Source organism: Oncorhynchus keta, chromosome 8 (genome assembly GCF_023373465.1).
Source record: "Oncorhynchus keta strain PuntledgeMale-10-30-2019 chromosome 8, Oket_V2, whole genome shotgun sequence".
NCBI classification, from domain to species: Eukaryota; Metazoa; Chordata; class Actinopteri; order Salmoniformes; family Salmonidae; genus Oncorhynchus; species Oncorhynchus keta.
Genome location: NC_068428.1, coordinates 30,598,440 through 30,625,307, shown reverse-complemented (window position 1 = coordinate 30,625,307; position 26,868 = coordinate 30,598,440). Strand labels below are relative to the sequence as shown.

The 26,868-nt window shown below is 43.3% G+C and overlaps 1 protein-coding gene across 2 annotated transcripts in view; it reads left to right on the top strand.

The window, feature by feature from the left end:
* Window positions 1–26,868, top strand: part of LOC118371785 (MAM domain-containing glycosylphosphatidylinositol anchor protein 2) — a 473,444-nt gene that overhangs the window by 112,651 nt on the left and 333,925 nt on the right. For both annotated transcript variants that reach the window (XR_008141009.1, XM_052523975.1), the window contains exon 2: window positions 26,281–26,420. Coding sequence is in view for 1 of the 2 variants with exons in the window: in XM_052523975.1 (XP_052379935.1) it covers window positions 26,281–26,420 (140 nt within the window). In the remaining variant the exon portion in view is untranslated. The remainder of the gene's footprint in view (window positions 1–26,280; window positions 26,421–26,868) is intronic.

The window sequence follows — 26,868 nt, the reverse complement described above, 5'->3', positions numbered from 1 at the left end:
TTTTTGAAAACTATAATGTATTTGCAAGTATGATTGCTATACTTTTCATTTATTGTTGATGCAGCTTGTTTGCCATTAGCCAATCAGCGTTCTCAGCGAGTTTAAAGCATTTGAACTCGTTGTTCCCAGTTTACAAGTAGATTTATCCGAGTTTCCAACTTGAATGCATGCAGCATTAACCTGAAACTGTGATGTGAATTCAAGTTGAAGGCTCAGAAAATGACAATGATAAATACATAACTGCAAGGCAGTAAATTAATAGACAATAGGAGTCCTATGAAACTCTATGGGGAGAAATGTGCTTTGGGAAAGTAGGCCATCTCCACCACACAGCTTAATCACAATGTGACAAAGATAAAAGTGGTATGCAAATAATAGAATATATCTAATCTCATTATGTTTAGCCATACTAACTCTGAAGACTGATTATCTTAAAACAGGGAATGGAACTCAGCCTCAATGCCTCTATGGAGCTTGGCAATGGAAGCTAAATATTGACTCTGTCAACAGCCAAACAAAATGGTGGCTGTGTGTTCTGTGGGTTTGCTGAATCCACTCTCTTGTTCGCTTCTATAGTGAGTGAGTCTTAGTGTCAACACCTCGTTAGTGTTAATTAGATGACAAATAGAGAGAGAATGAACATCCAATATGAATACACTTGCTAATTGTTCTGAGTGACAAGAGGCAGAGGAGGCTGTGAGTTGTAACCAATGATTGTTTTATTGTTATCATGGAATTGTTTAACTGTTAACCAATCTTGTTCAGTCAGAAGCCACTTACAATATAATGAAGGTGTTTCATTGGTCTCATTCATAGTGTCACATATACACGTTGTGGATTCTGAAATTATGTCATCCCTAAACCCACCAAGGTCTCATATCATCAACACAATAATCAGCATTGCAGAGCCCAATGTACATGTCAATCTGAGAAAATTCCAGTCCTTCTAGAGAAGACCATGTCATGTGTAGCAGTACATCTCAATCCCCTCAACTACTCCTGTATAATTCTGATAGCCTAACTAATCACAGCCCAGCGTGACATTTCCCCAGTACATGTTAGTGGTATTAGTCTTACAGCACCAGGCATATCCAGGGGCCTAGCATGGTGAGAGAACCCTGTAAACCCATCTATTCCTGGGCACGAATGAGGTGTTAGGGCCCGCTGGCTGGGCTTGGCAGCACAGTTCTCCAACGCAAGGGTTATGGATAGTGCACATGCACGCACAAATAAACACACACACACAGCTCCACAGCTCCCTAATGGAAAGGATGGTTATGGATAGCCAAATTTAAGCCTGCCAGCAGGCAACCCCAGCAGCCAGCTTGCACCGTGGGCATTGATAGGACGATCAGTTAGCTCCAGATTCACATCAGCTAATCACCCGAGAGTTTGTTGGCCAGCGACACCCAATCTTCCAAGGGTTGCCAGATAGCTACACCATCCTCTGCAAGCTCGTCCTGGCTCCTTGCTGTCGGTAGCCAACCATAAAGGAAACTTCTGACTCGCTATAGCCAATCATCACAAGGCTAGTTGGGACTAGCCTAGTGTCAGAGAGCTGCTGCCTGGTTCCAGCTAATCTGGGATTTATCCTCCCATACAGATGACCGATTAGGGATGTTTAGGGAAATCAAGCAGGCTCAACAGGGCTGCCATGCCACTGTGGCACCACAGATTAAGACCGGGAGCACGATAGAGGAAAAGCACTTTGTGGCTTAGTCAAGTGTGTGTGTGTGTGTGTGTGTGTGTGTGTGTGTGTGTGTGTGTGTGTGTGTGTGTGTGTGTGTGTGTGTGTGTGTGTGTGTGTGTGTGTGTGTGTGTGTGTGTGTGTGTGTGTGTGTGTGTGTGTGTGTGTGTGTTTTATTTTATTTATTTCACCTTTATTTAACCAGGTAGGCTAGTTGAGAACAAGTTCTCATTTGCAACTGCGACCTGGCCATGATAAATCAAAGCAGTGTGACACAGACAACAACACAGAGTTACACATGGAGTAAACGATAAACAAGCCAATAACACAATAAACAAATCAATGACACAGTAGGAAAAAAGTCTATATACAGTGTGTGCAAAAGGCATGAGGAGGTAGGCAATAAATAGAAGTGAACAATTTAGAAGATTAACACTGGAGTGATAAATGAGCAGATGATGATGTGCAAGTAGAGATACTGGTGTGCAAAACAGCAGAAAAGTAAATAAAATAAAAACAGTATGGGGATGAGGTAGATAGATTGGGTGGGCTATTTACAGATGGACTATGTACATCGGTTAGCTGCTCAGATAGTTGATGTTTAAAGTTGGTGAGGGAGATTAAAGTCTCCAACTTCAGCGATTTTTGCAATTCGTTCCAGTCACTGGCAGCAGAGAACTGGGAAGAAAGGCGGCCAAAGTAGGTGTTGGCTTTGGGGATGATCAGTGAGATATACCTGCTGGAACGTGTGCTACGGGTGGGTGTTGCCATTGTGACCAGTGAACTGAGATAAGGCGGAGCTTTACCTAGCATAGACTTATAGATGACCTGGAGCCAGTGGGTCTGGCAACGAATATGTAGCGAGGGCCAACCGACTAGAGCATTTAGGTCGCAGTGGTGGTTGGTATAAGGTGATTTGGTAACAAAATGGATGGCACTGTGATAGACTGCATCCAGTTTTCTGAGTAGAGTGTTGGAAGCTATTTTGTAGATGACATCGACGAAGGCGAGGATCGGTAGGATAGTCAGTTTTACGAGGGTAAGTTTGGCGGCCTGAGTGAAGAAGGCTTTGTTGCTAAATAGAAAGCTGATTCTAGATTTTACTTTTTGATTGGAGATGTTTAATATGAGTCTGGAAGGAGAGTTTACAGTCTAGCCAGACACCTAGGTATGTATAGTTGTCCACATAGGTCGGAACCGTCCAGGGTGGTGATGCTAGTCGGGCTGGTGGGTGAGGGCAGCGAACGGTTGAAAAGCAGAAGGAGTGTTGTATGGCATTTAAGCTCATTTGCAGGTTAGTTAGCACAGTGTCCAAGGAAGGGCCAGAAGTATACAGAATGGTGTCGTCTGCGTAGAGGTGGATCAGGGAATCGCCTGCAGCAAGAGCGACATCATTGATAATGCCCTCCGATTTGACACACTGAACTCTGTCTGCAAAGTAGTTGGTGAACCAGGCGAGGCAGTCATTCGAAAAACCAAGGCTATTGAGTCTGCCTATAAGAATACGGTGATTGACAGTGTCGAAAGCCTTGGCCAGGTCGATGAAGACGCCTGCACAGTACTGTCTATTATCGATGGTGGTTATGATAACGTTTAGTACCTTGAGCGTGGCTGAGGTGCACCCGTCGGCTCGGCAGCCGGATTGCACAGCGGAGAAGGTACGGTGGGATTCGAAATGGTCAGTGATCTGTTTATTAACTTGGCTTTCGAAGACCTTAGATAGGCAGGGCAGGATGGATATAGGTCTGTAACAGTTTGGGTCTAGGGTGTCACCCTCTTTGAAGAGGGGGATGACTGCGGCAGCTTTCCAATCTTTAGGGATCTCAGACGATACGAACGAGAGGTTGAACAGGCTGGTAATAGGGGTTGCAACAATGGCGGCGGATAGTTTTAGAAAGAGATGGTCCAGATTGTCTAGCCCAGCAGATTTGTACAGGTCCAGGTTTTGCAGCTCTTTCAGAACATATGCTGTCTGGATTTGGGTGAAGGAGAAGCTGGGGAGGCTTGGGCGAGTAAGGCGGAGCTGGTGGCCCGGGGTTGGAGTAGCCAGGAGGAAGGAATGGCCAGCCGTTGAGAAATGCTTATTGAAATGTTTGATTATCATGGATTTATCGGTGGTGACCGTGTTACCTAGCCTCAGTGCAGTGGGCAGCTGGGAGGAGGTGCTCTTGTTCTCCATGGACTTTACAGTGTCCCAAAACTTTTTGGAGTTAGAGCTACAGGATGCAAATATCTGATTCAAAACGCTAGCCTTTGCTTTCCTAACTGATTGTGTGTATTGCTTCCTGCATGCTTATCTAAGATGGTGAGGAAATTACTTTTAAAGAATGACCAGACATCCTCGACTGACGGGATGAGGTTAATATCCTTCCAGGATACCCGGGCCAGGTCGATTCGAAAGGCCTGCTTGCAGAAGTGTTTTAGGGAGCGTTTGACAGTGATGAGTGGTGGTCGTTTGACCCATAGCAGATACAGGCAATGAGGCAGTAATCGCTGAGATTCTGATTGAAAACAGCGGAGGTGTATTTGGAGGGCAAGTTGGTCAGGATAATGTCTATGAGGGTGCCCATGTTAACGGATTTAGGATAGTACATGGTGGGTTCCTTGATGATTTGTGTGAGATTAAGGGCATCTAGCGCAGATTGTAGGACTGCCGGGGTGTTAAGCATATCCCAGTTTAGGTCACCTAACAGAACAAACTCTGAAGATGGGGGAGATCAATTCACAAATGGTGTCCAGGGCATAGGTGGGAGCAGAGGGGGGTCGATAACAGTGAGAGACTTATTTCTGGAGAGGTTCATTTTTCAAATTAGAAGTTCAAACTGTTTGGGTATAGACCTGGAAAGTATGACAGAACTTTGCAGGCTATCTCTGCAGTAGATTGCAACTCCTCCCCGTTTGGCAGTTCTATCTTGATGGACAATGTTGTAGCTGGGTATGGAAATCTCAGAATTGTTTGTGGCCTCTCTAAGCCAGGATTCAGACACGTCAAGGACATCAGGGTTGGCAGAATGTGCTAAAGCAGTGACTAAAACAAAGTTAGGGAGAAGGCTTCTGATGTTGACATGCATGAAACCAAGGCTTTTTCGATCACAGAAGTCAACAAATGAGGGTGCCTGGAGACATGCAGGGCCTGGGTTTACCTCCACATCACCCGAGGAACAGAGGAGGAGTAGGATGAGGGTACGGCTAAAGGCTATCAAAACTGGTCGCCTAGAGCGTTGTGGACAAAGAATAAAAGGAGCAGATTTTTGGGCTTGGTAGAGTAGATTCAGGGCATAATGTGCAGACAGGAGTATGGTGGGGTGCGGGTACAGCGGAGGTAAGCCCAGGTACTGAGTGATGATAAGAGAGGTTGTACCTGTGGATTAGCTGGTTATAATGGGTGAGGTCACCGCATGTGTGGGAGGTGGGACAAAGGAGGTATCAGAGGTATAATGAGTGGAACTAGGGGCTCCTCAGTAAACTAAAACAATGATAACTAACCTAAACAACAGTATACAAGGCATATTGACATATGATAGAGACATACAGCGAGGCATAAAGTAATCACAGGTGTTGATTTGGAAAGCTAACTAAGACAACAACAGCTAATCAGCTAAAACAACAACAGGTAAAATGGCGATGACTGGGCAGAGAGGGTCGGTTAACGACACACAGGGCCTGATTTTACTGCTGGGGCCGAAAGATAAACGAAATAAATAAATAAACAAAACTAAAATAGAATGGAGTACCGTGATTAATGGACAGTCCAGCGGGCATCAGCTGTGTAGCCAAGTTATCAAAGGGTCCAGGGGACAGCAATATATGGAACAGGGAAGCCGCGGAGTAGTCGCTACGACGCTATCATGCGGGTGACGCAGCGTTTAAAGTTAGTAGCCCGGGGCTAGTAGAAGCGCCTGCTCCGACGCCCGACGGAGGCCGGTTGAAGGCACAGTGAATGGAGTATTCGACTAAGGATCCAAGCCAGATGGCGAAAGAGGTGTGTGTGTGTGTGTGTATGTGTGTGTGTGTGTGTGTGTGTGTGTGTGTGTGTGTGTGTGTGTGTGTGTGTGTGTGTGTGTGTGTGTGTGTGTGTGTGTGTGTGTGTGTGTGTGTGTGTGTGTGTGTGTGTGTGTGTGTGTGTGTGTGTGTGTGTGTGTGTGTGTGTGTGTGTGTGTGTGTGTCTTTATATGTGTGTGATGTCTAGTTTATAGATGTGTCAGCAGGCTCTGAACAGCCATATATAGTACCCCAGTAAAACAAGCATTCCTAATAATCACTACCCTGAGATTGTAGGCACTGTTAAATCAAATGGCCTACCTAGCCTTAACAGCAATATATACTTACCACCCTGGACTCGTAAAGATCTACACCTTTATTCCTCTCATAATGGGGACTTGTATCGATCTAAGGAATAGTGTAGTCCAATGTGGCACCGATGCAGTATACAATGTTAACAACGCCTCTATAGTACCGTTTTAATGGCGCCATAACAGATAACCTAGATCTTTGTTATGTGAATATTAATGTGAAACAGATTGACTGAGCACCCATTTATCACATAATGAATCAAATAAAGAAGTAAAGTGTCATAAAGGAACAAAGAAAAACCTTCAAGGAGAAAGGTTGATTGTCTCTGAAAATGTCAATTTGTTATGACCAGAAAGGAAACCATTGTTTGGTGCTCTTGACTGTGGTCATGGTGTTGAAATGTTGCATTTTAGTTCTGCACAATAAGCCAGCTGTAATAGTGACATTCGCTCAGTGCAAACAGAAATTGAACATTTCTGAAGTGTGTATTCATGCTTGAAAGATTGCAATACGCGTGGGCATTTGTGTGTCTGTGCGTGCACGCATGTCTGTGGCATCGTGATCAAACAAGTCTCCTCTCTGCTGGATGCAGACTACTTCCAGTGCCCCTACCTCTGTTTCTCTCTCTTCTCTGTTGAGGCCTAGTTGTCCCCCCTGCCCTCGCAACTCTAGATGAACTGGCTTTGAGGGGAGTGGAGCCAGGGCCTGCAGTGGGGGTAGTGGAAGAGGAGTGAGGCCTTTGTGGAGGGATAGAGCTTGAACCATCAGTAGAGACAGCATTAGAGACAGCAGTGTGGGTTGTGGATCTGGCCTGGGAGGGTGAAGATCTTGACCGGAGGGGGCGCTTACTGGGGGATGGTTTGCTCCCAAACATTATCCTCTTCTCTGTGGGCAATGCAATAAAGGTATAGAAAGGGACCAATATTTTTGCCAGATACACATCATTAAAGTTGACTAATTTTACAAAACTACATAGCTGTAATGTACTGTGCAATATGTGACCCACCACCTGTATTCGGTCCTATGTAGCAAATTTGGAAATCTTGTTTTTTTTACATTGGATAAAAGTAGAGACTCAGAGCTAAAAACTGGTATATCATACATTGCAGGTGAGAAACAACGGGAAAGTAATTCTACTTTGAACATTGATAAACTTGTAACCCCACTTTTGAGTAAATGTCCCTTGAATGTTTGGTGCACCTACTGGAGAGCACTTCTTTGTCTACACCCATTCAGCATCGTTCATACCCTCTTAAACTTTAGCCCCACCCAGCTCTTAACTTCTTGACACTACCCATCTCTTAATTCTTGCGACTAGCAATCCCGGATCCGGGAGCGTAATCATAGCCTCAAATGAATTAGCATAACGGAGCGGACATAAATACCACGAGAAACTTTTCCTATTCATGAAAATCGCAAATGAAATATATTCAAACACAAGCTTAGCCTTTTGTTAATCACACTGTCATCTCAGATTTTCAAAATATGCGTTACAGCCAACGCTAGACAAGCATTTGTGTAAGTTTATCATGGCATAATGCTATGCTAGGCTCTGCTGGCAGCAGGCAACATTTTCACGAAAATAAGAAAAGCAACCAAATTCAATAATTTGCCTTTGAAGAACTTCGGATGTTTTCACTCAGGAGACTCCCAGTTAGATAGCAAATGTTCCTTTTTTCCAAAAATATTATTTTTGTAGGCGAAATAGCTCCCGTTTGTTCATCGTGCTTGGCTGGGAAATCGACCGGAAAATGCTCCCACTACAACGCCGAAAGTTTTTCCAAATTAGGTCCATAATATCGACAGAAACACGGGAAACGTTGTTTAGGATCAATCCTCAATGTTTTTTAACATATAAATTCGATAATATATCCGTCGAGGCAATTGTTTTCTCATAAGAAGCGATTGGAAAAATGGCTACCTCAGTATTTTACGCAAGATTTTCTGCGGGAGACACCATGTGACCACTTGCTAAATATGGTCCCTTACGGCTATTCTTCAACAGAAATGCGCAAAAAGACGTAGACACCTTGGGGAATACGTAGAAAACGTAAGCTCATTCGTAGCTCATTCACAGCCATATAAGGAGTCATTGGCATGAGGTGGTTTCAAAAAATGCGGCACTTCCTGGTTGGATTTTTATCTGTGTTTCGCCTGTAACATCAGTTCTCTTGCACTCACAGACAATATCTTTGCAGTTTTGGAAACGTCAGAGTGTTTTCTATCCAAAGCTATCAATTATATGCATAGTCGAGCATCTTTTCGTGACAAAATATCTTGTTTAAAACGGGAACGTTTTTCATCCAAAAATTAAAATAGCGCCCCCTAACACCAAGAGGTTAAGCGGGATAATTGTCATCAGCAACCGCTGAATAGCATAGCGCCACAGTCATATAATATTACAAAAAAATATTAATATTCATGAAATCACAAGTGCAATATTGCAAAACACAGTTTAGCCTTTTGTTAATCCACCTGTCGTCTCAGATTTTTAAATGATGCTTTACAGCGAAAGCAATCCAATCGTTTGTGTAAGTTTATCGATCGCATGACAGAACATTAAGTACACTTAGCATCAGGTAGCTTGGTCATGAAAATCAGAAAAGCAATCAAAGTTTACCTTTGATGATCTTCGGATGTTTTCACTCACAAGACTCCCAGTTACACAACAAATGTTCCTTTTGTTCCATAAAGATTATTTTATGGAAAGAGCGGTCACGACAATGCAGACGAAAATTCCAAATAATATCCATAATGTCCACAGAAACATGTCAAATGTTTTTTATAATCAATCCTCAGGTTGTTTTTAAAATATATATTTGATAATATATCAACCGGGAGTGTCGATTTTTCAATAGGACAGCGAGAAGCAATGGCCGCTTTACTCTGTTGCGCAAAACTCACTCCGAGAGCCCCAACATATCCACTTACGCAATGTGATCTTTCTCGCTCGTTTTTCAAAATAAAAGCCTGAAACTATGTCTAAAGACTGATGACACCTTAAGGGAACCATAGAAAAAGGTTGCTTGATATCCCTTTAAATGGAAGGATATCCCAGTTCTGTTATACTCACAGACAATATTTTGACAGTTTTGGAAACTTTATAGTGTTTTCTATCCTAATCTGTCAATTATATGCATATTCTAGCATCTGGTCCTGAGAAATAGGCAGTTTACTTTGGGAACGTTATTTTTCCAAACATAAAAATAGTGCCCCCGAGCTTCAAGAGGTTAAATGATTCACATGTGAGGCCATGTGCTAAACAGAGTGAGTAGCGTAGTAAACAACCAAAGATTTCAAGACTAAAGATGATAAAATTAGTAACCTACAATAAGGAAAAAGTCCAGTTAAAAATACACTTTATCTAGTCCTTGGCCGATGTCCTAATCTGACTTTGGTGCAAGTCATGTTGTTCTTAACATTACCATCTCTGGTAAACAAACACTATATCAAATACAATCTAAGTTTATTTGTCACATGCACAGGATACAGAAGGTATAAATGGTACTGTGAAATGATTACTTGCAAATTTGCAGTGGAAATATCAAAAACAGAAAGTGTCCAGATAAAAATATTTTATAATTATTAGATGATGCTTAGCCAGACACAGTTGTCTAAATTGATGGGTCATGTGAAATAAATGCTATAACCACCCCCCCCAGCCACATCTAGCTAAGTGGATGAGTCACTATTGTCTAGACATGTACACATGTTCATGAAATACAATTCACAGCCGTAACTACCCACAGACACACCTAGCTAACTTGAATCTGTGGAGTCTTTTGTTTTCAGACATAAAGCTAGCTAGCTAAACAATGAACAGGCATAGTCCAAACTCATATTTATACCAACACAAATGGATTTTCATAGGTGTAGTATAGCTAACAATACACAGTAACTTGCAATGAAAACTATTCTCTAACCAAATTTGAATCTTATCATATCTGAAAATTCGTATACATGGATGAACTTTCACAGTAGACTGGAACCATTTAACTCCGTTTTGTTTGTACCTACATTTTGTTTGGTCAGCGTTGTGTCAAGTCTCTCCAGTTCATACTGACCGTGGCGTGTGCAGAAAGTAGCCCATCACAACTTTTTCCAACTGATCTTTCAATAGCGTCTGCTAAATTCAGGGCATTAATGTTGTTGAGAAAATTAGCGAAACTTTTGTAGTTCGTTTGTAGTTCATTCATGAAACTTCCCAAAATGCCAAAAAAATGCATTTTGATAATTAAAAAAATAAGTTCAAGTGAAGTAGTGACATGCGACATACACCTAGCTTCCGGCAACATGCACATACTAAAAGATAACACTCAGCCTAAACGTTGTTACTAATTCCCTGCTTGTGACTATTAGCACACCATCTCACAGCACTCTCTCAGAGACAAACTATGTTAATGTAGGACTCCTTCATAGCAAGCCGGGTGGATTGTAACCTGGCCCTTCACAACTGGCCAGGCGAGAGAGGTGAGGTCATTATAATGAATAAGTTTATTTGTGCACTGTCTGGAGTGTGCCTCACATAGAGGTGTGAAACACACCCACAATGTAAACAGTGGGACAGACACATAAGAGACATAGGTGCAATGGCCACAAGAGTTTGATGGCCTCCCAGTCAGGTTGTAGGCAGAAATCTTTTGGTGGGTTGGCCTGCAGAAATATGGATGGGCCAAATTGCTGCAATGTAAAAACCAATATACTAGCCTATACAATGTAGACAGTGGGACACAGGTAGCCTACCTTTAGAGACAAAGTAACAATGGCCGTGAGAATTTAGTGGCCTCTCCAAAGTTACACAGACTATATCCAACTTTTATCAGCAAACTAATGTGAAATACAGTCTTTCGAAAGTATTAAGACATATTATTCTTATCCTATAATCTATTTAATTGATTTTTTTCTTGTGACACAATACCCCATAATGGCAAAGCAAAAAGAGGTTTGTAGAAATGTTATCAAATATCACATTTACATAAGTATTTATACCCTTTACTCAGCCATTTGTTGAAGCATCTTTGGCAGCAATTACAGCCTTGAGTCTTCTTGGGTATGATGCTACCAGCCTGGAACACCTGTATTTGGAGAGATTATCCCATTCTTCTCTTCAGATCCTCTCAAGCTCTGTCAGGTTGGATGGGAAGCGTTGCTCCACAACAATTTTCAGGTCTCTCCAGAGATGTTTTATCAAGTCTGGGCTCTTGCATTCAGAGACTTGTCCCGAAGCCACTCCTGCATTGTCTTGGCTCGTTGTCCTGTTGGAAGATGAAAGTTCACCCCAATTTGAGGTCCTGAGCACTCTGGAGCAGGTTTTCATCAAGGATCTCTCTGTACTTTGCTCCGTTAATCTTTGCCTTGATCCTGACTTGTCTCCCAGTCCCCGCTGCTGAAAAAAACAAAAATAAAGCATGATGCTGCCACCACGCTTCACTGTAAGGATGATGCCATGTTTCCTCCAGACACTTTTCATTCAGGCCAAGGAGTTCAATCTTGGTTTCATCAATCGGGAATATGGTTTCTCATGGTCTTAGAGTCTTTAGGTGCCTTTTGGTACACTCTAAGCGGGCTGTCATGAGCCTTTTATTGAGAAGCAGCTTCCGTTTGGCCACTCTACCGTAAAGGACTGATTGGTGGAGTGCTGCAGAGATGGTTGTTCTTCTGGAAGGTTTTGTCTCATCTCTACAGAGGAACTCTAGAGCTCTGTCAGAGTGACCATCGGATTCTTGGTCACCTCCCTGACCAAGACCCTTCTCTCCCGTTGCTCAGTTGGCCGGGTGGCCAGCTCTAGGAAGCGTCTTGGTGGTTCCACTCTTCTTCCATTGAAGAATGATGAAGGTCACTGTGTTCTTGGGGACCTTCAATGATGCTGAAATATTTGGGTACCCTTCCCCAGATCTGAGCCTCGACACAATCCTGTCTCGGAGGTCTATGGACAATTCATTCGATCTCATGGCTTGGTTTTTGCTTTGACATGCTGTGTCAACTGTGGGACCTTATATAGACAGGTGTGTGCCTTTCCAAATGATGTCCAATCAATTGAATTTATCACAGGTGGACTCCAGTCAAGTTTTAGAAACATATCAAGGATGATCAATGGAAACATGATCAACCTGAGTTAAATTTCGAGTCTCATAGCAAAATGTCTGGAAACTTTTTATTTGCATTTTTTTATTTTTTTAAAAGAAATGTTTCACTTTGTCATTATGGGATATTATGTGTAGATTGCTGAGGATTTTTTGTACATTGATCCATTTAATAACAAGGCTATAACATAGAAAAATGTGGAAAAAGTCAAGGGACCTGAATACTTTCCGAAGTCACTGTAGGTACAATATGTACCCACTTTGGAATGAAATACAGGATATAGGATACACAGGACAGGACCACACTACACTGTAAATACTAAACAAAAAGAAGTAGACCACGACTTTATAAAAAAATACTAAATATATATAGTGAACTATAGAAAGCTATACAAAATAATAAAACGGAATCCAATCCTTCTAGAAAAATTGTTTTTCTGCACGAGTCATCTTGGTCCAGGTCGCTTCCAGCATCTGTGTCTGACTCAATAAGAATTTGTTGTGATTCCTGGCTTTTGTCATTTGTTACCCCCTATTGGGTAGTTTTTCACTTTCTTTTTACATCCTTGATAAGCCATTTTTATGCCAAAGCAATGAAAGAATCCATTCAAAATACTATGCTCTGTATGTTTTGAGTGCATCCTTTCACAATGTCGGTAGCATAACCAAAAAGAGCTACTCAAGTCCTACATGTCCCACCAAGGTCATCTGATATGACTGTAAAGCTTATCCTATTGGCTACATGACTGTCCATCTTTCATTTTACCCACTCCCCAATGTAACGCTATACTGTACCACAGGTCGAAAGATAAAAACACCACACTTTTTGTGCGCAAAGCTATAGTCAATGGGTGGAAATCTGATGTTCTAATTCAGCCATACATTATCAGAGACCATTGACAATAGGCTGCTTTTCATATGGTTCATATGAACCTAATGATTCATTTGACACCCCATGTAGCTCTATCTCAAACACAGACCAAATTGAAGCTAACCTTTATTTTTTATTTTTTATGATAACAACATTTTCTGGGCTGTGAATTAATAATGGTAGGTCACAGACCAACAAATAACATGTCAGTATCATCTGTAGAGTCTTCACTTTCACCACATATCAAGTTGTTCAAGATTTATATCATTTTAGCTTCTCCACACTAACATGTCTTGAAATAGGCTTGTGGGTGTTACCTGCCCATTTATGGCCGTATGCCCATATATGTTACTAAGTCGCACCAAGGAATGTATGGTACGGCTGGAAAGCCAAAACGCCACAGCATCCAGGAGACATCCTGTATTCATGGATAACGGTTACCGTTCTCATGTCAGATGACATTGAATAAAGCATTTACATTTAAGTGCTTCAGACAAATCTGAAGCCGTGGACATTTTAGAAGCCTTTTTAAACATTGAATATACTACAAGTTTGCAAATTAAGATCCTACATCTGTAGATAGAGTACATAGATAAATCAATACTGATGTAAGGATGCAGTCCGTACAGACAGGTTATTGACAATAACAGGAGTGCTTTTGAGCGCATTAACAGGTGTGGAAGATGTCTGCTGGTGACTTCTGCTGATGCACGGTGATCTGCTTAAGTCAGGCCAGGTTTTCTTGATGACAGTGATGTAGTAGTGTATGAATGTGCTGAACAGCTAACCCAGTGCTGTGTCATTCACATGAGTCAGTGTATTTCTGCTGTTACCGTGTATACACACACGCAAGCAAATTCCAATAATGCAAGGTGTACAAAATAGCAAATACAAAAGAGATTACCCTTGCACTGTTAGACGCTCCCAGACTTTTAATGTAAGAGTGTTTCATTCAAACAGTGGATCAAATGTGTTTTTCCCCTTATTGTTTATTCATGTTGTTCATCTGTAATGAGACTACATCAGGTGTTGTTTTAGAATACATACAAGCTTGAAACCTTGACACCTGAACCATAAGGCTGTTATTGCTGTGCTCTTCTATGATGTCACTGAACACTGTTATCATCTTTCCCCCGAAAAAACAATCTCTAGTTGTGACATCAGCAGACAACTTCCAGAGTGGTGGTCCTGTTTCCTGGGCCTGGCAGCTTCCACAGTGGTGGTCCTGTTTCCTGGGTCTGGCAGCTTCCACAGTGGTGGTCCTGTTTCCTGGGTCTGGCAGCTTCCACAGTGGTGGTCCTGTTTCCTGGGTCTGGCAGCTTCCACAGTGGTGGTCCTGTTTCCTGGGCCTGGCAGCTTCCACAGTGGTGGTCCTGTTTCCTGGGTCTGGCAGCTTCCACAGTGGTGGTCCTGTTTCCTGGGTCTGGCAGCTTCCACAGTGGTGGTCCTGTTTCCTGGGTCTGGCAGCTTCCACAGTGGTGGTCCTGTTTCCTGGGTCTGGCTGCTTCCACAGTGGTAGTCCTGTTTCCTGGGCCTGGCTGCTTCCACAGTGGTAGTCCTGTTTCCTGGGCCTGGCTGCTTCCACAGTGGTCATGTGTCCTGGGCCTGGCTGCTTCCACAGTGGTGGCACTGTTTCCTGGGCCTGGCTGCTTCCACAGTGGTGGTCCTGTTTCCTGGGCCTGGCTGCTTCCACAGTGGTGGTCCTGTTTCCTGGGCCTGGCTGCTTCCACAGTGGTAGTCCTGTTTCCTGGGCCTGGCTGCTTCCACAGTGGTCATGTGTCCTGGGCCTGGCTGCTTTCACAGTGGGGGCACTGTTTCCTGGGCCTGGCTGCTAACACAGTGGTGGTCCTGTGTCCTGGGCCTGGCTGCTTCCACAGTGGTGGTCCTGTTTCCTGGGCCTGGCTGCTTCCACAGTGGTGGTCCTGTTTCCTGGGCCTGGCTGCTTCCACAGTGGTGGTCCTGTTTCCTGGGCCTGGCTGCTTCCACAGTGGTCCTGTGTCCTGGGCCCGGCTGCTTCCACAGAGGTGGTCCTGGTTCTTACCCCTGGCTGCCTCCTGACAATGGCTCTGGGTGGGATAACAGATACAAAGAGAAACTAGGCATTGTATACTGATATTGTTCCTGTGTGCACAGGATCGCTCTCTCGCTCTGAGACACATACACGATAAGAAGCCCAGCAGGGCCAGGAAGCTAGCACAACATGGTTAATAGCCTTGAGGAGCTGGTCTGAAGACACTAAGCTCAGCATCAACAAGCCCCAGCTGTTTGGACTTTTTTCACATTCATTGGTTTGTCAAATGTAAAGTCTTTGTCCCTGCCAAGAACCCCCCCTGTCTCTCTCTGTGCCTCTCTGTCTCTGCTAGACCAGGGCCATGGTGACAGGCCTACTTTAGATAAATCTCATTTAATCATTCCATTGTGTATGGATAAAGCTGTCTCTGTCTCCCCTCAGTGGGATAGGTACAGGGAGGGCCAGGCTATCTGTCCGATGGGGACCCCTGCTCCCCCTGCTCCTCCTGTTCCTCCTGCTCATCCTGTTCCTCAAATCCTCCCGTTGCTCCTACTCATCCTGCTCATCCTTATCCTAATTTTCCTTCTGTCCCTCCTACTACTCTCGCTCCACCTGTTCCTACTTCTCTTGCTCCTCCTGTTCCTCCTTCTACTCCTACTCCACCTGTCCCTCCTACTCCTCTTGTTCCTCCTACCCCTACTCCTCCTTCTCCACCTGTCCCTCCTGGTCCTACTCCTCCTGTTCCTTCTGCTCATCCTTTTCCTCCTTTACCTGCTGTTCCCCTTAATAGTCCTGCTCCTCCTGTTCCTATTACACTTGCTCTACCTGTTCCTACTACTCTTGCTCCTTCTGTTCCTCCTTCTACTCCTGCTCCTCCTGTTCCTCCTACTCATAATTTTCCTAATTTTCCTTCCGTTCCTCCTTCTACTCCTGCTCCTCCTGTTGCTCCTGTTCCTCCTGATCCTCCTACTCCCCCTGCTCATAATTGTCCCCCTTTTCCTCCTACTTCTGCTCCTCCTGTTCCTCCTACTCCACCCGTCCCTCCTGCTCCTACTCCTCCTGTTCCTCCTACTTCTTCTGTTCCCCCTGTTACTGCTACTCCTTCTGTTCCCCCTGCTCCCAGCCCTCTTCCATTTATAGCACCACACCACAGGGGAGAGAGTGTGTGTGTGTGTACGTGTGCGTGTGAGGGAATTCTGATACAACATCCTGAGAGAAACACAGCTTACCCTAAATACTAGAACAGTTAGCCTCATTGTGACTGCTACTCCATATACCCTACAGTACATAGGTTACTGTACAAAGTTAGTCTACAATACGTAGGTTACTGTACATAGTTAGTCTACCCTACAGAGGTTACTGTACATAGTTAGTTTGTATTATATTTACAAAACACCCCCAAATGAGTGGATTCGGGTATTTCAGCCACACCCCTTGCTGACAGGTGTATAAAATCAAGCACATATCCATGCAACCTCCATAAACATACATAGGCATTAGAATGGCCTTACTGAAGAACTCAGTGACTTTCAGCGTGGCACCGTCATAGGATGACACCTTTCCAACAAGTCAGTTTGTCAAATTTCGGAGCAAAGCTGCCCCGGTCAACTGTAAGGGTTGTTATTGAGAAGTGGAAACATCTAGGCGCAACAACAGCTCAGCCATGAAGTGGTAGGCCACACAAGCTCACAGAACGGAACCGCCGAGTGCTGAAGCGTGTAGCGCAGGCCTGGGCAACTCCAGTCCTCAGGGGCCTGATTGGCGTCACACTTTTGCCCCAACCCCAGCTAACACACCTGACTCCAATAATCAACTAATCATGATCTTCAGTTAAAAATGCAATTAGTTTACATCAGTTTGCTAAGGATGGGGGGAAAGTGTGACAATAATCAGGCCCCTGAGGACTGGAATTGCCCAGGCCTGGCGTAGCGGGTAAAAATGGTCTGTCCTCGGTTGCAACACTCACTACCAAGTTCCAAACTTCCTCTGGGAGCAACATCAGCACAATAACTGGTTGTCGCGAGCTTCGTGAAATATGGTTTCCATCGCCGAGCAGCCGCACACAAGCCCTAGATCACCATGTGCAATGCCAAGCGTCGGCTGGAGTGGTGTAATGCTCTCCGCCATTGGACTCTGGAGCATTGAAAAGGCGTTCTCTGGAGTGATGAATCACGCTTCACCATCTAGCAGTCCGACGGACGTGTCTGGGTTTGGCAGATGCCAGGAGAACGCTACCTGCCCCAATGCATAGTGCCAATTGTAAAGGGCTCTCCAGAGGGTGGTGTGGTCTGCTCAATGCATCACCGGGAGCAAAATACCTGCCCTCCAGGACAGCTACAGCACCCAATGTCTCAGGAAGGCCAAAAAGATCATCAAGGACAACAACCACCTGAGCCACTGCCTGTTCACCATGCTACCATCCAGAAGGCAAGGTCAGTACAGGTGCATCAAGGCCGGGACCGAGAGACTGAAAAACAGCTTTTATCTCAAGGCCATCAGACGGTTATACAGCCATCACTACCACACCCTTACCACCTGGGGATTGCCCATCAGTAAGTCCAGGATCCAGTTGCAGAGGGAGGTGTTTAGCCCCAGGGACCTTAGCTTAGTGATGAGCTTTGTGGGCACTTTGGTCTTGAACACTGAGCTGTAGTCAATGAATACCAAAATAGTGTTCCTTTTGTCTAGGTGGGAAAGGGCAGTGTTGAGTGCAATAAAGATTGCATCATATGTGGATCTGTTGGGGCGGTATGCAAATTGGAGTGGGTTTAGGGTTTCTGGGATAATGGTGTCGATGTGAGCCATGACCACCCTTTCAAAGCACTTCATGGCTATAGACGTGAGTGCTACGGGTCGGTAGTCATTTAGGCAGGTTACCTTAGTGTTCTTGGGCACAGGGACTATTGTGGTCTGCTTCAAACATGTTGGTATTACAGACTCAATCAGGGACAGGTTGAAAATGTCAGTGAAGACACTTGCCGGTTGGTCAGTGGAAGCTCGGAGTACAATCCCTCTGCGGCCTTGTGCATTTTGACTTTTTTAAAGGTCTTACTCACATCAGCTACAGAGAGTGTGATCACACAGTCTTCCGGAACAGCTGGTGCTCTCATGCATGTTTCAGTGTTACTTAAGTAATTTAACTTGTCTGGTAGGCTCGTGTCACTGGGCAGCTCGTGGCTGTGCTTCCCTTTGTAGTCTGTAATAGTTTGCAAGCCCTGCCACATCTGGCGAGCGTCGGCGCCGGTGTAGTACAATTCAGTCTTAGCCCTGTATTGATGCTTTGCCTGTTTTATGGTTCGTCGTAGGGCATAGCAGGATTTCTTGCTTCCGGATTTGAGTCCCGCTCCTTGAAAGCGGCAGCTCTACCCTTTAGCTCAGTGCAGATCTTGCCTGTAATCCCTGACTTCTGGTTGGGGTATGTACGTACAGTCACTGTGGGACGATGTCATCGATGCACTTATTGATGAAGCCATTGACAGTGTACTCCTCAATGCCATTGGAAGAATCCCAGAACATATTCCATTCTGTGCTAGCAAAACAGTCCTGTTTGTACATGTCTCTGTGTGTTGAGTAAAGGTGGTTTAGAGTTTTTTCTCCTTTGGTTGCACATTTAACGTGCTGATAGAAATTAGGTAAAACTGATTTGATTTTTCCTGCATTATAGTCCCCGCCCACTAGGAGCGGCGCCTCTGGATGAGCGTTTTCTTGTTTTCTTATGGCCGTATACAGCTCATTGAGTGCGGTCTTAGTGCCAGCTTCAGTCTGCGGTGGTATATAGACAGCTACTAAAAATATCGATATACACTCTCTTGGTAGATAGTGTGGTCTACAGCTTGTCATGAGATACTCTACTACAGGTGCGCAAAACCTCAAGACTTCCTTAGATTTCGGGCTCCAGCTGTTGTTTACACATATAAATAGGCCGCCTCCCTTTGTCTTACCAGAGGCAGCTGTTCTATACTGTCGAAAAAGCTTAAAATCCGCCAGCTGTATGTTAATCATGTCGTCGTTCAGCCACGACTCAGTGAAACATAAGATATTACAGTTTTTAATATCCCGTTGGTTGGATATACGTGCTCGTAGTTAGTCTATTTTATTATTGATTGATTGTACGTTGGCTAATAGGACCCATGGTAAAGGTAGATTACCCACTCGGTGACAGATACTTACAAGGCACCCGGATCGTCGTCCACGATATCTCCATCTTTTCCTCCTGCGAACGATGGGAATGAGAGCCTTGTAGGGTGTCTGGAGTAAATCCTTCCCGTCCGAGTCGTTGAAGAAGAAGAATTCCTCCCGTGAGTAATCGCTGTCCTGAAATTAAGAAGCTCTTTTCGGTCATAAGACACTGTGGCAGAAACATTACGCACAAAATAAGTTACAAATAACAACAACAACAGAAAAACATACACAATAGAACAATTGGTTACTGGAACTTAAAAAGGCTGCCATCTCCTTCTGTGCTATTACTTCAGTCTACCCATTACTTTAGTAATGAGGACTCCTTGCTGTCCCCAGTCCACCTGGCCATGCTCCTGCTCCAGTTTCAACTGTTCTGCCTTACTATTATTCAACCATGCTGGTCATTTATGAACATTTGAACATCTTGGCCACGTTCTGTTATAATCTCCACCCGGCACAGCCAGAAGAGGACTGGCCACCCCACATATGCTCTCTCTAATTCTCTCTTTCTTTCTCTCTCTCGGAGGACCTGAGCCCTAGGACCGTGCCCCAGGACTACCTGACATGATGGCTCCTTGCTGTCCCCAGTCCACCTGACTGTGCTGCTGCTCCAGTTTCAACTGTTCTGCCTTATTATTATTTGACCATGCTGGTCATTTATGAACATTTGAACATCTTGGTCATGTTCTGTTATAATCTCTACCCGGCACAGCCAGAAGAGGACTGGCCACCCCACATAGCCCGGTTCCTCTCTAGAATTCTTCCTAGGTTTTGGCCTTTCTAGGGAGTTTTTCCTAGCCACCGTGCTTTTACACCTGCATTGTTTGCTGTTTGGGGTTTTAGGCTGGGTTTCTGTACAGCACTTTGAGATATCAGCTAATGTACGAAGGGCTATATAAATAAATTTGATTTGATTTGATTTGATTTGATTTAGTCTACCCACATACTGTATCTAGTTAGTCTACCCACATACTGTATATAGTGAATTATTCTAAACACATACTGTGTATAGTTAGTCTACCCACATACTGTATCTAGTTATGCTTCCTACATACTGTATCTATTTAGTTAGTCTACCCACATACTGTATCTAGTTAGTCTACTCACATAATGTATCTAGTTAGTCTACCCACATACTGTATCTAGTTATTCTACCCACATATTGTATCTAGTTAGTTGGTCTACCCACATACTGTATCTAGTTAGTCTACCCACATACTGTATCCAGTAATTCTACCCACATACTGTATCTAGTTATTCTACCCACATATTGTATCTAGTTATTCTACCCACATACTGTATCCAGTAATTCTACCCACATACTGTATCTAGTTATTCTACCCACATACTGTATCTAGTTATTCTACCCACATACTGTATCTAGTTCGTCTACCCACAAACTGTATCCAGTAATTCTACCCACATACTGTATCTAGTTATTCTACCCACATATTGTATCTAGTTAGTTGGTCTACCCACATACTGTATCTAGTTAGTCTACCCACATACTGTATCCAGTAATTCTACCCACATACTGTATCTAGTTAGTCTACCCACATACTGTATCCAGTAATTCTACCCACATACTGTATCTAGTTAGTCTACCCACATACTGTATCCAGTAATTCTACCCACATACTGTATCTAGTTAGTCTACCCACATACTGTATCTAGTTATTCTACCCACATACTGTATCTAGTTAGTCTACCCACATACTGTATCCAGTAATTCTACCCACATACTGTATCTAGTTATTCTACCCACATATTGTATCTAGTTAGTTGGTCTACCCACATACTGTATCTAGTTAGTCTACCCACATACTGTATCCAGTAATTCTACCCACATACTGTATCTAGTTAGTCTACCCACATACTGTATCCAGTAATTCTACCCACATACTGTATCTAGTTAGTCTACCCACATACTGTATCCAGTAATTCTACGCACATACTGTATCTAGTTAGTCTACCCACATACTGTATCCAGTAATTCTACCCACATACTGTATCTAGTTATTCTACCCACATACTGTATCTAGTTAGTCTACCCACATACTGTATCCAGTAATTCTACCCACATACTGAATCTAGTTATTCTACCCACATATTGTATCTAGTTAGTTGGTCTACCCACATACTGTATCTAGTTAGTCTACCCACATACTGTATCTAGTTATTCTATCCACATACTGTATCCAGTAATTCTACCCACATACTGTATCTAGTTAGTCTACCCACATACTGTATCTAGTTAGTCTACCCACATACTGTATCCAGTAATTCTACCCACATACTGAATCTAGTTATTCTACCCACATATTGTATCTAGTTAGTTGGTCTACCCACATACTGTATCTAGTTAGTCTACCCACATACTGTATCTAGTTATTCTATCTACATACTGTATATATCTAGTTAGTCTACCTACATACTGTATCTATCTAGTTAGTCCACCCACATACTGTATCTAGTTAGTTAGTCTACCCGCATACTGCATCTAGTTAGTCTACTCACATACTGTATCTAGTTAGTCTACTCACATACTGCATCTAGTTAGTCTACTCACATACTGTATCTAGTTAGTCTACTCACATACTGTATCTAGTTAGTCTACTCACATACTGTATCTAGTTAGTCTACCCACATACTGTATCTAGTTAGTCTACCCACATACTGTATCCAGTTATTCTATCTACATACTGCATATATCTAGTTAGAATAACTAGTAGACTAACTAGTATAGTTATGCTGTATCTAGTTAGTCTACTCACATACTGTATCTAGTTATCTATAACTCTAGATACACATATGTTCTAGTTACTATCTACATACTGTATATATCTAGTTAGTCTACCCATATACTGTATCCAGTTATTCTATCTACATACTGCATATATCTAGTTAGAATAACTAGTAGACTAACTAGATATATGCCGTATGTAGATATAATAACTAGATACAGTATGTTGGTAGACTATCTACATACTGTATATATCTAGTTAGTCTACCCACATACTGTATCTAGTTAGAATAACTAGTTAGAATAACTAGATACAGTATGTGAGTAGACTAACTAGATAGTCTACCCACATACTGTATCTATCTAGTTAGTCTACTTACATACTGTATCTAGTTATTCTACCTGTGAGGATAAATCATTACGTGTGTTTTTCCAGTTTTCCTCTCCCAACTCTATACTCATCTCAGGACTGATAGCATGTTGTAGAATAACTGGCTTATTGGAGTAAATTGCATTAGCACCATGTTGCCTGGCGCCCCAGGGTCTTCTCCTAAGCCTTTTGTTTTAAGTGGCAGCCATGTGTGAAGCGTTTCTCTACTCAGCCAGGGCTTTCAATCCTCTGGAATACACTGCTGGCAGATTCATCTCCTAATGGAGAGACCCACTGCAGGCTCTGTCCATGTGGATGACTTGTTAGCATTTCCTGTTAGCATCAATCTCAGTGTTATTTAATAAATCTATGTAGCAGTTAGTGAGCTAAATTCTGTTTAAGGGCATTACGCTAACTAGCTGAGTAGAAGAAGACAGTGAGGGAACAGTCACAGTAGTGCAGTAAGAGGAGGGTGTGTGGTTAACGTCTAGCAGGCTAGCGTCTAGCGGATTAGCGTTTAGCAGACTCGCTTAGTCTCATTAGTGTGTTGTGAGACCGAAGCGATCTAGGGCCCAATGTGAATCTCTGCTTTAGGTTGTCTGAGTCTACTGAGTATTCTAGAGCAGGAAACCACACTGATGCAGTAAAAGGAACTTTATTTTCCTGTCTGATTATAACCAATTTGAGGTTTTACCCTAGTGTTGTTCACTACTCATGGCCTGGCACTGAAGCTTCTTTTACCCAGATCTGGGCCCAGCTAACCTTCCACATCCTAAACTTAACCATTCGAGGGAGAAACACATACTGACCTATGATCAGCCTCTAGCGGTCAAATTCATCCGACCCCATCCTTCACGGCCCAGTGGGCCAAGCGTGCATCCCCAGGCTCCCATACTAAAGCCCCTCCCTCCTCCACCCTGCTTTGTTCTCTCTCTCATATATATATATATATATATATATGTGTGTGTGTGTGTGTGTGTGTGTGTGTATATTTTTCTCTACACGGGGGTGAACCATGGGCAGCATCATTCTTCATCACCATCAACATGCCCGGCTGAGCGTAAGGAAGAGAGAGAAAAACAACACACACCTGTGCTGTAATCACATGAGGATGGACAGCTACGAGCAAGCTCTGTAGAGTAGTAGAGTTACAACTGGATGAATTAGATCTACTGCAGAGAGGGACAATTAGCTGTAAAGCAGTGGAGGCTCCTCAAATGAGGATGGGAGGACTATCCTCCTCAGTGAATTTCAGAAAAAGAAAAAATAGTGAAACAAAAAATGTAATATTTTTTAGATGAAACTATACTAGATATGATAACGTCATCAACACACTGTTGTGCAATGAAGATCTGCCACAGCCCCAGTAGCACTCTGTTGGGTAGCACCATGGTGTAGCCGGAGAACAGCTAGCTTCTGTCCTCCTCTGGGTACATTGACTTCAATAGAAAACCAAGGAGGGCTCATGGTTCTCACCCCCTTCCATAGACTTATACAGTAATTTGGCAAATCTGACCATAATTCCATCCTCCCGATTCCTGATTACAAGCAAAAATGAAAGCAGGAAGTACCCGTGACTAGATCAATAAAAAAGTGGTCAGATGAAGCAGATGCTAAGCTACAGGACTGTTTTGCTAGCACAGACTGGAATATGTTCTGGGATTCCTCCAATGGCATTGAGGAGTACAGCATATCTGACCGTATGTACATACCCCAACCAGAAGCCATGGATTACAGGCAGCATCTGCACTGAGCTAAAGGCTAGAGCTGCCACTTTCAAGGAGCGGGACTCTAACCCTGGTATGGCAACTGCTTAGCCTCTGACCGCAAGGCACTAGAGAGGGTAGTGCGAACGGCCCAGTACATCACTGGCGCCAACCTCTATACCAGGCCGTGTGAGAGGAAGGCTCTAAAAATGTTCAAAGACTCCAGCCACCCTAATCATAGACTGTTCTCTCTGCTACTGCATGGCAAGCAGTACCGGGAGCGCAAAGTCTAGATCCAAGAGGCTTCTCAACAGCTTCTACTCCCAAGCCATAAGACTCCTGAACATCTAGTCAAATGGCTACCAAGACTATTTGCATCCCACACCACTGCCACTCTCTGTGGTCATCTATGCATAGTCACTTTTAATTAACTCTACCTACATGTACATACTACCTCAACTAACCGGTGCCACCTCACATTGACTCTGTACCGGCACCGCCCTGTATATATTGTTATTTTTTACTGCTGCTCTTTAATTACTTGTTACTTTTATCTCTTATTCATATCTGTATTTTTTGAAACTGCACTGTTGGTTAGGGGCTCTTTAGTAAGCATTTCACTGTAAGGTCTACACCAGTTGTATTCGGCACATGTGACAAATACAATTTGATTTGATTTAATTATGACAGCATGAACTGACATGTTGTCCACCCAATCAAAGTACCAGAGAATGAGTCTAGTTCTGAAATCATAACTTACAGCTAGCTAGCACTGGAGTGCATAAACTGTGGTGAGTAGTTGACTCAAAAAGAGAGAAAGACAATTTAACAGTTTTGAACAAATTCATTTCTTCCAAAATTAAGGAGAGAGAGACAGAAATAGATACTAGATACAGTATTACTTAGCTAGCATGGAATGTAGCTAGTTCATTTAGCCTACTCAAAACACCCTGCTCAAACAGAGAGGGATGCTATGTTAGCTAGCTGGCTATGGCTATCCAACACTGGAGCTCTTCCAAATCAAGGTAAGGTTTTGGTTTTATTAATTTATTGCTACCGGGGCCCACAAGTGTAACTGCTTAACTACTTGCTGCTGACTGTACACTGTACTGTAGGATTGTAGCGAGTTTACTAAAGTGTTAGTTCTAGTAGATGTGTTGACTATGACATGAAAACAATGTAGACTGTGTGTAGCGGTTAGCAGTCATGACATGAAGGTCTGGCTTGGGAAAGTTTTTGTTGTCTGGCAACAGACATCTGATGTGTTGTGCACTGAAGTCCACAAGTGAAGGGAAAAGGAGGAGGAGAGCGCACACATAGGTGCGACAAGGAATTACATATACAGCAAGCTGTTTGTATGTGGCTGCTATGAAAGTGAACTGTGTTTGCGGGTGATCAGGGGTGTATTCATTGTGCCGATTCTGTTGAAAAACCCATCTTAAATGGAAGCAAACGAAACGGGCATAAACATACCTCAATTTGTCAAATAGAAACTCCCGTGTCACCAGACTGTTTCCACTAAAAGCGATTCTGCGTGCTCCTGGGTTGTTGGATTTAGACATTTGTTTGAGGTGTTTTGATGTTTAATGAGGACAGACTACCTGCAATGCTATCAAATATAGGTTACAGTAATAGGCATGATACCTGCAGATGCTGTTCATTTGAACCATCATCCTCAAAACAAAGCAGAACCCATAACTGTGAAAATCAGGCCAAAGACCTCACAGATATTACATTGTATGTATGATAAGAGGGACAATTTGGTTGATTATTGCATTAAACGGGCAGAAATCAATGGGGGAAGTGTGTGTGTGTGTGTGTGTGTGTGTGTGTGTGTGTGTGTGTGTGTGTGTGTGTGTGTGTGTGTGTGTGTGTGTGTGTGTGTGTGTGTGTGTGTGTGTGTGTGTGTGTGTGTGTGTGTGTGTGTGTGTGTGTGTGTGTTAGGAAAAGGGGATACCTAGTCAGTAGCACAACTCTAGTGTGTGTGTGTGTGTGTGTCTCAGCACTACTCTCCTGACTCTGTTAAAACTGATACCCTGTCTCTGTGAGCTCATGCAGATCGCGTCTGGATCGATTCTTATTTTATTTTTAGGTTTGTCAAATTAAAGAGAGAGAAGGGATACAGATACACAGTACAATGTTATCCAAAAAGCTGAGAAGTACATAGAAATAAATAAAATTTCCCTTCTCTCAATTCTTCACGCAGTGTTCATTCCCCAGTTATACGTTATAGGATTTCCGATGTGAATTGTGTGAATTAATTTGGACGTTGCAGCTTTGACTTTCTTCTTGTAATAATTGAGATGTACTAACTGTTCTGTTTGTCCTCTACAGCGCCCCCTACGGTCCGCATCGTCCACTCGGGCCACGCCTGTAACGTTGAAGAGGAGCGCCACGCGGAGAGGGTGTACACAATCCGGGAGGGAGAGACCCTTGAACTCACCTGTCTTGTCACAGGACACCCACGGCCACAGGTCAGTCAACCTGCCAATCACCCAGTTTAGCCAAATCAGGAAGCTGACGTTTTACTTCACCCACCAATCATTCTGTTGAGCCAATCAGAACTCTTACTGTACTCACCAATTACTCTCTTTCTGAACACTTTGATACCCAGGTCAGAAGATATCCAGTCCTCTTAGACTTTACAATTGCATGTTTTGAGCACAATAGTACGATCATTAGTAGAGGCATCAATGGGTCTTTCTATAAATAAAGGGGCAAACTTGTGAAATCAGGATCAAATTTTCTAAATGGTTTGATATACTGTACAGTGCATTTGGAAAGTATTCAGACCTCTTGACTTTTTACACATTTTGTTACGTTACAGCTAGGGACATTTTTTTTACATTTTTGGCTGATACTTATATCCAATATTTTCCTTGCCAAAAATGTTTTATACTGATACCGATAACCATTATTTTT